Here is a 12,608-nt window from a genome sequence, read left to right as displayed (position 1 = left end):
TGTCTTTTGCTTTCCTTTTATGTTCCTGGTTAATTCTACAAATTAGCATCTAGCTAACTCTTGTCTACTCACGTTATAATCATGTGGCCTTGTACACTGCATACACAATGAGAAGCGTCTTTCCCCTCAACATTTGAACTAAAGGTCAAATTAGCAGTGGAAAGTATCCGAAGGATGGAAGGACGATGCCAGTGTCGATACAGTGTTGAGATGACATATCCATCTCATTAACATTATTGATCGTCAGCTTGCTGGTCCGGTTCAAGAGCAGGTTCTGCCTTTACAAAGATAAAAAGGTTCACTTTTGATGAACTGTCAAAGGTATTAAATTGAAAATATATCGTTATTCGACTTGTAGCTTACAGTGGGTGGAAAAAAATGCGCTGCATATTAGAGTATTATACAGTGGTGGTGTCCAAACTATGGCCTGGGGGTCCATTTGTGGCCCACCTTCCATTTTAAAGCGGCCCACAGCATATGCTAAAAATGACATTTGCCACTAATAAATGTGTTTTAAATACTGTATAACTTGTCTAAATATTCATGTAAACTATTTACAATTCAAGAAATCACAACAATTCTCTTCATAACTGTCGGGTGAATAAAGGTTATTAAATATTGCAAACAATGTCAAGGTGCCAACTTTAAAAATATCACATAGAATGATTCCCAGGTAACTTCGTTAACAATGGAACTTTTTCCAGTTTTTATTCTGAATGTAAAGAAGGGATTTTGCTGCTGTTCAGTGCATGTGCTGATATTCTCTGATGGGTTACAGGCTCTCCACCACCCCAAAGTCTTGTAAAATCCTAAACCATTTGCCTTATAGAAAGCAGTTTTTCCAAAAACACTGTAATATAATTTTGAACAATTGCTAAATGGCCCTTGCATCCTTTGATTTTTCTGTATGTTGCCCTCTGAGGAAAAAGTTTAGGAAACGCTACATTGCAGTAGAGATACTGTTAAAACTTGAGTCTATGAAATCTGGAATAATGCTTTTTATGTCATTTGCTCTATAATAACATTCCCTATCTGCCGCTTTAGCGTTGACGGCATTCCGTTCCTAATGCACGACCGCACCCTGCGAAGGACGACCGACGTAGAGGAAATTTTCCCCGACAGGCAGATGGAGGATGCCGCGCTGTTCAACTGGACCGATCTGCAGCAGCTCAATGCAGGACGGTGGTTCCTCAAGGTTGGGCCACAACTTCAAAATTCTATATGTGTGTTCGTATTTATTAGCTTGTCATAGTGAATGGTCTCTGTTGGATTTAATGATAGAGAGACTTTTTGCTACTGTTCTTCAGGATGACCCCTTCTGGACGACGCACAGTCTCTTGTCCCATGAAAGAAACCTGATTGCCAACCAGAGTGTGTGCAGTCTTGAGCAGCTACTCAAGTTGGCCTCTTATCATAACATCAGTGTGGTGTTCAGGCTTAGGAGACCCCCGCTGGGGCACCCTTGCTACCACAGCTGGCTCAATGACACTCTGCAGGCTGTGGAGCTGTCTGGGGTTCCTCAAAGTCTGGTTGGTGTTTTTGGCTTTTAGAGGTTCTGCCTTTTGAGTTGAATGGGATTCCACCGGATCCATGTTTGCAGGTGATGTGGACTCCAGATGAAGACAGAGATCAGGTGAGACAGCTTGCACCCGGGCTGGTCCAGACGTCCTTGATGAAGCAAACTCCTCAAAGCCTCAGAGAGGCGGGCATCAGCAACCTGCTACTCAGATACAACCAGGCGAGCACTCAGGAAATCAGGTAGGAATACACACGCATGCCAAAACACAAACATGTTTTCAAAACAAACAGGTCTTTCAGGGACTTGTCACAGAAAAACATCAGCCTCACCCTCTACACGGTCAACGAGCCCTGGCTGTACTCAGTGCTGTGGTGCAGCGACGTGTCGGCTGTGTCGTCGGAGGCACCGCATGTCCTCAAAAAGGTGCCTTACCCCATCTGGCTCTTGGTAAGGACACAATACATTGTCATCTTTTTCTACGGTGGCTTCAAGTACCCCCCACCCCCCTTATTTTATTTTATTTTTATTTATTTATTTATTTTTTGAATGACTATATGTACAGTATCTATGGAAGAGGATTAGGGCCAGTGAAGAGAAAAGGTTTGGCAGGATTCTTACTTTATTCTCAGAATTCAGACTTTAATCTCAGGATTCGGACTTTAATTCTCACTTAAAAGTGACTTTAAAGTTAAAATTCTGACTTTATTCTTAGAATTCTGACATGAAAGTGAGTGAGAATAAAGTCAGAATTCTGACTTGAAAGTGAGAATTCTGACTTTCTTTTCAGAATTCTGAATTGAAAGTGAGTGAAAATAAAGTCAAATTCTCACTTTCAAGTCAGAATTCTGAGAATAAAGTGAAAATTCTGACTTTAATGTGAGAATCCTGACTTTATTCTAAAGTGAGAATAATAGTAGCATTAATAAAGTCGGAATTCTGAGAATAAAGTCAGATTTCTCACTTTCAAGTCAGAATTCTCACTTTAAGTCACTTTAAAGTGAGAATTCTGAGACTAAAGTAAGAATCCCTGCCAAACTTTTTTTTCTCTCTCTCTTCACTGGCCCTAATCCACTTCCGTAAGTATCCTTATAAGGATGTAGCCATCATATTTTAGCTGGGAATGCACGCCCCAAAAGATTGTCCATTTATCCATCTATTGTTTGTTCTGTACAACTTGTCCTTATTAGGTTCATGGATGACCCAAGACTGTCCTAGCTGCTAAATAAACCCTGCACTGGATGCCAATCAATTGCAGAACAAAAACATATTTTTAGCCAATGTAACATTTTGTACAGTTTGAACACTAGAAATCTGATTAAATAGAGGAGAAAAAAACAGTACAGTTCATGAATAATAATTCTATTAAAATATATTGCACACATAAAGTGCATAAAATGTATTAACATCAAATTTGATTCGTTCATGTACCCGCCTGCCACACTTTTGCTTATCACTGTCAAAGAAAAATAGACAAATCAAAGTTACTTTGTTAGCTTTGACTGCTGAAGAAATTTCCAACTGACCTTTTAACTATAAAGGTCATAGTTGTGCTAAATGTTGCAAGTGGGGTCTGCACTCTTCTCTTTCCTCCTGCTTGTATTCCATACTGAAGTTCCATCTAATGGAAAAGTCATGTGTCTCTCCAATCCTGCTGCACCATCACAGCACCGCTTTGAGTATTTACGGCCTGAGCAGCAGATCCGTCCGGCCTCCCTGTTTCTTGCCATATGGGAGCTCTGCATGGTATCTCCTAACCTCGGTCGGAGTGCTGCTGCGTTTTGGCAAAGTCAAACCTAGTGGCAGATGTCGTCCAGTGGATGTGTAATCCAAGTTATTAAGAAAAATAAATACATACAGATTAATTCCTGGTTTGCAACAATCTAGTCAAATGTTAAATCCTTTTTTTTATGTGATCCCTTTAGGGGTGGATCCTTGGCATACAGCGCCACCTGGTGGTGGAGGTCTATGTTGTTTGGCTCACTGCGTAAATTGTGTTTTTTATTCCACCAGAGACCAGATGAATACTGCATGATGTGGGTGTGTGCAGACGTCATCTCCTTTGTGGTGGTCATAGGAATATTCATTTTACAAAAGTAAGTTCAACAATCATCTTCATGTTGAACAGTTTTGTTTCCCTTTCATGCTTGTGTAAATTTACACTCACACTTACTGCTTATTAACTCCTTTTCAGTATGTTAACTAATTCCACCACTCCCGATTGCTTTCGTATATTAAAATCTTTATTGTATCCCTCCAGAATACTTTGGATTTTGTAGTTATTCCGTCACAGATATTTTGAACACCTTCTTGTGTTTTTATGCCTTCATCCACATAGTATACTTTTCATTATGTTTATGTTGATTTATTTATTTCGGTTTTTCATTTCATTGTAAGGGTAGAAATTTGCAATTTAATGATGAAAAATAGTGTGCATTATTGTGTGTTTTTAAACACAAGCAGTTAATTGGCGATATGTTCGATGACATATGATCAGATGATGTCAGACATGAATTTCTTTTTACGGCTTCCCGAGCGGCTCTTCTCTGCTCCTCGGTCGCTCGTGCCGGCTTGGAAACTGACCTCTCTTGTCTCCCGCCTTCTTTTGTCCTTTTCTTCCTGTTGTCCTCTCTCCTCTGCCTGCCTGCATGCTCGTCTCTTCTGCTGCATTCTGGCATCTTCTCTCAGCTATCACATGATCAGGTAACGCTCTTCTCTGGTAACTGCACGTTTTTGGCCATTTCTCTCTTTTGATATTTGTTCTCTTTACCACCCCCCCTTTTTGCTGCTCTTTTCTAATATCACATCTGTCCATTTACACGTTTCCCCTCTCTCCATGGCTCTCACCTAAACTACACTGCTGCCACTTCTCGAGTTCACATCTTAATTCACTTTTACTCACTTACCACAAATTGTGGTTTGACAACAAAAGTAGTAAATGTCTCAAATGAAGTATGGAAACGCACCTAATAAGGGAAGTGGCTCTTGAGTGTCTGTGATCGACACTGATGGACTTTTGCCTCGGGTGCGTTTCCTGCTGCTGTGCCACTTCTCTTAATTACATTTAAATGAAGGCAGGCTCTCTTTAATTAAGTCACTCTATTAAATTTCCGTGTTGAATTAACTGGAGGTTTCCTGGTTATTTCATTTTGAAAGATGGAAACAGTACATGAGGTACCTCTTCATTTTTTTCCACATTATGAGCCCATGCTAATGTGAAAATGTCCTTCAACATTCTCCTATTATTTTTGTAAAATCTCCACATAGGCGTCCATAGCGTGAGCAGAGGCAGCAGTTAGTGATGACATTGTCTTCTAAGATGACATTTTGACCACTCCTCCTCCTCACTTTCCTTCTAGATATCGCACAAGCGGCATGCGCAGCTACAACCCTGAGCAGATCATGCTGAGCGCGGCGGCAGTGAGGAGATCCAGTCGGGACCTCAACGTCATGAAGGAGAAGCTCATCTTCTCCGGTGAGAAGGAACCTTCCGTTCATTTGTCTCGCACGTTCATCTTTCTCCCAGCATGCCGCCTCCTTTGAGTGTCTGTGAACTTCCTCCTCCTCTTCCTCCTCTTCATCACATCAAAGGTCAAGCCCAGTAGTCGCCTCAGCCTGCGCATCATCCCATATGTGGCGTGCCCATCGTCTCCACCGTCATCCTTTTTCATTCTGCATCTCCCTCGTTACCTGACACCTTTTTTCCACATCCTTCATCCTTCCATGCAACCCGCGTTCCATGCTGCCCCCCCACCCCAAAACTCCCTTTGGGGAGAGCACCACGCTTGGAGATGCTTATATGTGCCCCGGTCTGTCTTATGCTTGGGTGGTTCGAGGTAAGACGCAATACAGTGATCCCTGGACCCCATATCCCTTACGTGTTATATATTTTCTCTTATATAAATAAATAAATCTATAAATAAATATGGTAAATATTTGGGTTTTATTTAAATAAATAAATAAATAAATGAATATTTAATTAAAACTTAAACATTTAAAACAATTGATTTATTTTAATTAAAAAATATATAATACTGCAATTATGACTTTACATCATAGAATCATATGTGAGTCCTGAACCCTAAAGCCCCCTTGTACTATAATGCCACTGACTGATTTGCCACTCATACATCTTTTGGCTCCCTGTAGAGGTGGGAAATGGCGTCGGGAGCAGCGAGGAGTCGTACACAGACGGCCCAAATGACTATGACTACTACACGGACAGAGGTGGAAGCCAATGATGGAGGAAGCGAGTCACTGGTTGCTTGTTGTACATTTTGTAAATAAGCTCCGGCTTCCTGGGCGAGCATCGGACTCAGCACTTTTTAAACCTGTGGAATTTCTTTGGCTCGTTTGTCGTTTTTAATAGGAGGAATCCATATTCTTCATTTTAAGATCATTTTCCCCAAAAGGAGTTCCATCCATGTTAAGCACTGATGCCTTTTTTTAATATTTAAATATGTACTATACACTAAACCAAAATGTATTTCAGCATGAAAAACGCGTTCTGCTCTTACTCTGCTGTGTGTCCTGATTTTTATTTAAAGTGTGGAACAGTGTAAATGCTGTCTAAAGACGTCCGTTGGAAACAGTTATGATCATATAAAAGCTGAACATTATGTGAGCTGAACAGCCAGGACAAAAAAAAAAAAAAAAGTGTTATTCCTCTTTTTAAACCACTTCTATTATGTCTAATAATTGGTTGTGTGTGTTTGCGTATGTCTTTTAGCCTGTGTGCTGTGTTAAGCATGTAATGATAGCTACATAAAAACAGGTGTTTTGCAAGCCAACATCGATGACAAATGTGAGTCATGTGACTGTATGGATGGACCTTGTTTGACTGGGCTGCAGTCTACGTATGGCGGGGTCTTGTTTACAAACCAAAAGCATCTTCATGTCACTTGCTGCTGTAAAAATATGAAGTGTGAATATAACTAAGTTAACTAAAGGGACACTAACGGGGGCATCTTGCCTTATGGGTTAATTTTCTCTCATTAAATTGTACTGTGCCTCAGAAGTTAAATAAAATTAAATGAGTCCAGTCTAGAAGTGCTTTGTTTCTTTTTCATTCCATACAGTATATTACTGTGATATTTCTGATTATTTGGAATTGTCAATAGTTCCTTACCACTCCAGTTCCCAGTGTTCAGTTCTCGTAAAACGCTGTACCCACCTTATCTGTTTAAATGTTTAATATCAGAATTTAAAGTGAACACAACAAAAACACAAATTCTGATGGTAATTTCACACAAGACGTCTTTTTCTTTTTAGTGCTTGTCCTCTTGTGAAGAACTGGAACTTATCAATGAGTTTGACCAAAACAGGGTACACCCGCGAGTGGTCGCCAGCCAATCACAAGACACATATATAGACCACCACTCATACCTATAGACAATTTAGTCTTCCTGAAGAAAACACACAAGATGAGATTCAAACCCAGGCAGACCTGCTGCCGCCTAATTAATTCATTAGACTAATTGAGGATAAACAATATATTGGCAAGAGCTCATCATAGTTGTGCTCGAAACAGGCACATTGCATTTAAGTAGTAAAGCAAAACATTTAATACAGTTGTTTTTAACCTTGTTGGGGTATTGCACATATTCTCCCACCCAACTTTTTTGCTTGAAATAGTACAAAGGGATTACAATAATAAAGAAATCACCCGACTAGTGTGACTGAGTGTACCAAATTACCTGCAGCACTGATAGGCCAAGCAATGTAGCGTGATCACAGATCTATATGTATATATATATATATATATATATATATATGACTGAATAGCCGATGGGCCAATACTTTTGAGGTCACAAGGCCGCCATATTGCTCCTCCCAAGAACCGTTTCTCAGCATATGAATCTATACATTTACTGTATTGAAATTGTAGAACATTTGAGAAAGTACTTAGTAGAAACTGCATGATTTATGGTGTTTTAAATTTATTCAACATAAACAAGAGGACTGCAGACATTATCCTAGCTGCCTATTAGCTGTAATGTCTCATCTGTACGTATACCGTATCAGGGGTCTCCAAGTTCGGTCCTCGAGAGTCCCTATCCAGCCTGTTTTCCATGTCTCCGTCCTTCAGCACAGCTGAATTTAATGATCAGCTAATCAGCAAGCTTTGCAGAAGCCTGATAACGATCCCGATCATGAATCAGGTGTGTTAGTGGAGAGAAACATTGAAAACAGGCTGGAGAGGGGCTCTCGAGGACCGAACTTGGAGACCCCTGGTTTATACAGTAGTCTGCTAGCGAGGTGGGAGTAACAAGATGGCTGCCTTGTGACTTCAACGGCTTGGACTGGCGCGTATGGGTTATCGGCTATCCGGTCATACATACAGGTCAGTGAGCGCGATCACCTGCAGCCAATGATGGCCAAGCAGGGCATATCATCACGAACCATTCGGGTGTGTGTCTTGACCTCCGCCAAACCCAGAGACTGAAGAAGGAGGCTAAGAACAACTAATTCAATATGATAAATATACAGCAGTTTTTAATTTATTAAATTATATTGATATTAAGGTGAGGAGGGAGGTGTATGCACCTTATTATAGTTCCCAAAGTCCCCACTGGGTTTTGAACCTCCAACCACAGTGGACCCCTTAACAAAGTCTGTACACTTCCTGAGATTCTTCATTCCTGTTTGTCCAACCAAAGTGCTTTTTGGCCTTTTTGTCTCCAAGCATGACTTGGAATGTTGGCGATGAAAAAATTTGAAGTCTGGTTCTTCACTTGTATAGTTGAGCCACTGAGAACTAGAGTTCATTCTGGTCATTTTGAAGTAAGAAAATTCCCATCTTTCAGATGAATACTGGTCTACATCATAGCTGAATCCCAATTAATATGGGAACATTATTGCCAAGCTAGCGTGCTAATGTTAGTTTAAAGGGATACCTGACTCATTGAGCCATTTTCAGCAGTAAAAGTTAATATTTTGTCTATAATTAATGTGGTAACTTCATTATTTTTCATGTAAAATATCTTTACAAACTAAGTTTTGTACTTGCTGACAACTGAAGATGACATCACCTGTGCTGAGGAAGTAGGTAATGACCAATCATGGCTCAGTTTACTGACCAAAGCCAGAAAACAGGTGAGCCATGATTGGTCATATCGACTTCCTCAGCACAGGTGATGTAATCAGTCGACAGCAAGTGGCAAAAATAGTTCTTAAAGGTATTAATTGTACATTAAAAATAAGTTATCAAATTAATTCTGGGAAACAATATTAACTTTTCACTGCTGAAAATGGCTCAATGAGTCAAGTATCCCTTTAAGTGAACGTGATTTTTCATCCTTCATGATAGATTCGACAAGATGTTTATATTTAGACTGCTGTTGCACTGTAAAATGCCAAAAACAATTTGGCCACTCTAGTTGTCAGTGGCTCAAATGAAGTACATTCAGGTGGTCCCTAAACTGTCCCGGATTTTCAACTAGTTGAAGTTGGTTTTCCGAAGGTGTCTATTTGGGATTTCGATGGCGCTGACTTGTAACGGCCACGATCCACCCATGATGCCCGCCTGGAGCGCCACTCCCGTCACCACGGCCAGGTCGGGGTCCACCGAAGTGTTGGGCTCCTTGCCGAAGAACTCGGCGATGAGGCTCCGGATCCGAGGGATCCTGGTGGAGCCGCCCACCAGCACGATCTCGTCCACCTCGTTTTTGTCCAGGTGGCCCTCGGCGAGCACCGTCTCCACCGGGGTAAGGATCTTCCGGAAGAGGTCCTCGTTGAGCTCCTCGAAGAGTCGGCGCGTGATCGTGGCCTCGAAAAGCGCCGGCTCCGAGGCGGCGGAGTCGTCAGGGACGCGCAGGGTCACCGGCACCCTGACGGTGGCGTTGGGGTGGAGGGTGAGGTTGATCTTGGCCGCCTCCACCGCCTGACGGAGACGATGGAGGTCCTCTTTGAGAGTGGGCACGACACCGAACTCCTGTCGCACTCGCTCTATGGCGTACTGGAGTAACCTTTGACTGAAGTCTTGACCGCCGAGCTTGTTGTTTCCTGCAGGCATACACAGTTTGAGCACAATTAGCTATTATGTTATTTAGCTGTATTTATATGTAGCACAGAGCAGAAATCTTGGTGTTATGGTAGTTTTAATTTACTGATGGTGTTCGTGCTAAGTTGGTACACGGCAGACCTAAAGATCGTTTTGCCTTGACGGAGGTCAGAATTCCACTTTGTTGAAGTTTTTTTAAGGCACGGATTAGCAACCTTTACTGTCAAAAGAGCCATTTCAGGCCAAATAAATTGTTAAAAATCTGTCTGGAGCCGCATATCATTTGAAGATTGTGATGACACACAAACCTAACAGCAGCATCCAATCTGTATGCATTCATTTGCTCCCTTACCTCTTCTGTTTTATTATTTAGACATTTTGATTATTATTTTCATACATTTTTACTTTTTTTTTTTTTTTTTTTTTTTTACCTTTCTGTCAAATTTCTGACATTTTTGGCAATTTTATGGACATATGGGTAATTTTCTGCCTCTCTTCTTCCCCTTTTGGACATTTTTTTTTTTTTATTTTTTTTTTTTTTTTTACATTTTTGGAAATTTTGTGTACATTTTATGGTAATTTGTGAGATTTTGTCTTTTGTTTTTGACAATTTATTGATACTTTTTGAATATTTTCTTTCCTGCTTTTTTGTACATCAATTTTCAATTTTTTTTTATTTTATTTTTGACATTTAATGGTACTTTTTTTTTTTTTTTTAATGTGTTTTCCGCCTTTTTTTTTTTCTTTCTTAAATTAATTTTCTCACTTACGCCAATTCCAAAGATATGTTATGGTTATTTTCTGCCTTTCTTTAATTTTTTTTTACATTTTATGGTTACTCTGAATATTTTCTTTTCTGTCTTTTTTTATTCAGTTCTCTTGACATTTTTGACAATTTCATGGACATTTTACGGTAAATTTATGCTTTCCCCTCTTCCTTTTTGAGACATTTTATGGTCACTTTTCGGACAAAACTTTTTCATCTACCTTTGGTCTCTTATTCTGACAACTTGAAAACTCGGACTTGAATACAGGAAGTCCTCCAGTTACGTCGGAGTTACGTTCCTACGCTACGCTAACCTGAATTTTGCCTTAAGTAGAATTTCCCCACTAAAGTCAATATTTACATCAAAATTATTTGCATAAAAAAATCTAAAATACATTAAAGTAAACAAAATAAGATGCTGTCCGACTGAAGCCCAAGTCTTTGCCCATGTTCGTCGGTGTCACTCCTTTCTGTGATGTTTTTATTATGTCTAGCTTCATTTCCATGGTAATTGCTTTTCTTTTGGCTGGACCAACATTGACAGAAGACGTAGCTTTCTTCTTTGGAGCCATGGTGTGGGAAAAAAAAAAAAAAAAGAGGGCGAAAAAGCCAAAGATACTCCCACAAGTGCACAAGCGCTAGCACTTGCTAAGTGCTAAATAGTGGATGAGGGGAAAACACTGCAGGCTATAATGGCGGCCGAGGAGCCAAAATGGTGCCGTTTCAAGGACTGAAGTACAAAAGACAGTTTAACAGTTTACCGGCCATAGCTCTGGTGAAGAACATGCCACCCTGTTTGTTGAGCAGAGACACGTCCAGGGTTCCGCCGCCGAGGTCCACCACCAGCACGCTGAAGACGGAGTCCGCCTTGTGAAGACCGTACGCCATGGCCGCCGCTGTCGGCTCGTTAATTACACGCAGGATATCCAAGCCTGTGAGTCAGTTGTCATGTTAGTCATGTTTGTGAGAATGACATCTAGTCATGAAGGTGGTTGTTTTATGGCTAACCAGCGAGGTTGGCGGCTTTGACGGTATACTCCCTCTGCCTGTCATCGAACTCTGCGGGCACTGAGATGACGGCTTTGTAGATGGGCACGCCCAAGTGCCGCTCAGCCATTTTCCTCATTTTCAGCAGCAGCCGAGACCCGATGAACTCGGGAGTCACAGCGAATGTGACGTTGGTGGCGATCACAAACTCAGCACTTCCATTGTTGGAGATCACCTGGAAACAGATTTTGTAAAAAGGATATCAATATTTTTATAAATATTTGCATACCTCTATTATTATTACCATTATTTTTCTCATTTTCTCTTGTATATAATTGACAGTAAACAGTCAGTTTTACTTTTGTACTAAAGGAGTACTTCTACTTTAACCGGAGTCTTTATTTACACAAGATCTGTACTTCCAATTAATTTTGTCAGTACAATTGAGTACTTCCCTTATTGTTACCATAATTTTTTGTTCTCTTTTTATTAAGAGTACAATGTCTTCCAAGTCCCGTATCCAGCCCACCTTGAAGGGATAGTGGCTGCTCTCCTGCTCCAGCAATTGCGGAGTAAAGATCTTCCCAATGAACCTCTTAGCATCATAGATGGTGTTGCGGGGGTTGTTGTCATCCATTGCATCGTGCCCTGCAAGCACTGTCGTGTTGGTGAAGGAGACGGCGCTGGGGATGCTCATCCTGCCCACCTCGTCTGCTATCACCTCCACCTCTCCGCTGCCAGGGTGGAACACGCCCACGGAGCAGAAAGTGGTGCCCAGGTCCAGGCCGATCACTTTGGGCTTGGGTGGGGGTAGGTACTGCTGGCCCAAATAACCAGCCAAGAACAGAGCCAGGATCACAGAACCTGTAGTACATATACATCACAATGTTAATAACCTATCTCCTATTCATTAGATTAGATTAGATTCGATTTTAAACAGATAGATAGCTAGATAGATGAAGGCAGACAGATGTTTTCTTCATCCGAGTTGATTATTTTTCGACTTACCAATGATTGACATATCGCCTGCCATCGTCACGTACGTTGGCGAATCCGCGCACAGTTGAAATAACCATAAACGTTTGTTAAAAACACCGAATCGGTACCGGCTACTTCGCCTAACGACGATGCAAATAAGTCCGTGGATGCGACATTAATACTTCCTATAAAACACACGTCAGCCTTGGACACGTGTAGTGGAGGATGATGGGTAATGTAGTCAAAGAGGCGCCCTGTCAGCGGGGATATGATCAACAGTAATCGTCGTTTTTGACTACATTTCCCACAATAGCTTGCGAGACATAAGCGCGTCAAAGAAAGGACTCGCTTTATCATTT

At 41.0% G+C, this 12,608-nt stretch overlaps 2 protein-coding genes across 6 annotated transcripts in view; one reads left to right on the top strand and one right to left on the bottom strand.

Annotated features, from left to right (window-relative positions):
- The window catches only part of gdpd5b (glycerophosphodiester phosphodiesterase domain containing 5b), a 32,087-nt gene extending 25,530 nt beyond the window's left edge, over positions 1-6,557 (top strand). For 2 of the 5 annotated variants that reach the window (XM_077540220.1, XM_077540219.1), the window contains 8 exons: positions 1,045-1,195; positions 1,308-1,529; positions 1,601-1,758; positions 1,819-1,966; positions 3,530-3,612; positions 4,205-4,219; positions 4,876-4,991; positions 5,666-6,557. In XM_077540220.1, coding sequence (XP_077396346.1) covers positions 1,045-1,195; positions 1,308-1,529; positions 1,601-1,758; positions 1,819-1,966; positions 3,530-3,612; positions 4,205-4,219; positions 4,876-4,991; positions 5,666-5,757 — 985 coding nt within the window. In that variant the 3' untranslated portion in view covers positions 5,758-6,557. Of the gene's footprint in view, positions 1-1,044; positions 1,196-1,307; positions 1,530-1,600; positions 1,759-1,818; positions 1,967-3,529; positions 3,613-4,204; positions 4,220-4,875; positions 4,992-5,107; positions 5,353-5,665 lie in introns of all 5 variants that reach the window. The other 3 variants (XR_013287794.1, XR_013287795.1, XM_077540221.1) reach the window with 3 other exon arrangements.
- A 133-nt stretch (positions 6,558-6,690) lies between these two features.
- Positions 6,691-12,451, bottom strand: hspa13 (heat shock protein 70 family, member 13). Its single transcript, XM_077540222.1, has 5 exons — positions 12,280-12,451; positions 11,801-12,135; positions 11,293-11,506; positions 11,046-11,216; positions 6,691-9,520 (listed from the first exon to the last, which is right to left on the bottom strand). Exons 1-5 carry the CDS (start codon positions 12,302-12,304, stop codon positions 8,955-8,957), a joined length of 1,311 nt encoding a protein of 436 aa, XP_077396348.1. The 5' UTR covers positions 12,305-12,451; the 3' UTR covers positions 6,691-8,954.
- Between the last annotated feature and the right edge of the window lie 157 nt (positions 12,452-12,608).

Source organism: Festucalex cinctus, chromosome 13, assembly GCF_051991245.1.
Source record: "Festucalex cinctus isolate MCC-2025b chromosome 13, RoL_Fcin_1.0, whole genome shotgun sequence".
Classification (NCBI taxonomy): Eukaryota; Metazoa; Chordata; class Actinopteri; order Syngnathiformes; family Syngnathidae; genus Festucalex; species Festucalex cinctus.
Note: the sequence above shows the minus strand (reverse complement) of the source record. Positions and strands in the feature narration are given on the sequence as shown.

Bases quoted from the DNA above. Each gene is read 5' to 3' on its own strand.
- hspa13 (XM_077540222.1), bottom strand. From the start codon at position 12,304: ATGGCAGGCGATATGTCAATCATTG. The intron at 12,136-12,279 runs GTAAGTCGAAAA...TATGTACTACAG, and splicing joins AGGCGATATGTCAATCATTG to GTTCTGTGATCCTGGCTCTG. The intron at 9,521-11,045 runs GTAAACTGTTAA...GTATGCCTGCAG, and splicing joins CTTCACCAGAGCTATGGCCG to GAAACAACAAGCTCGGCGGT.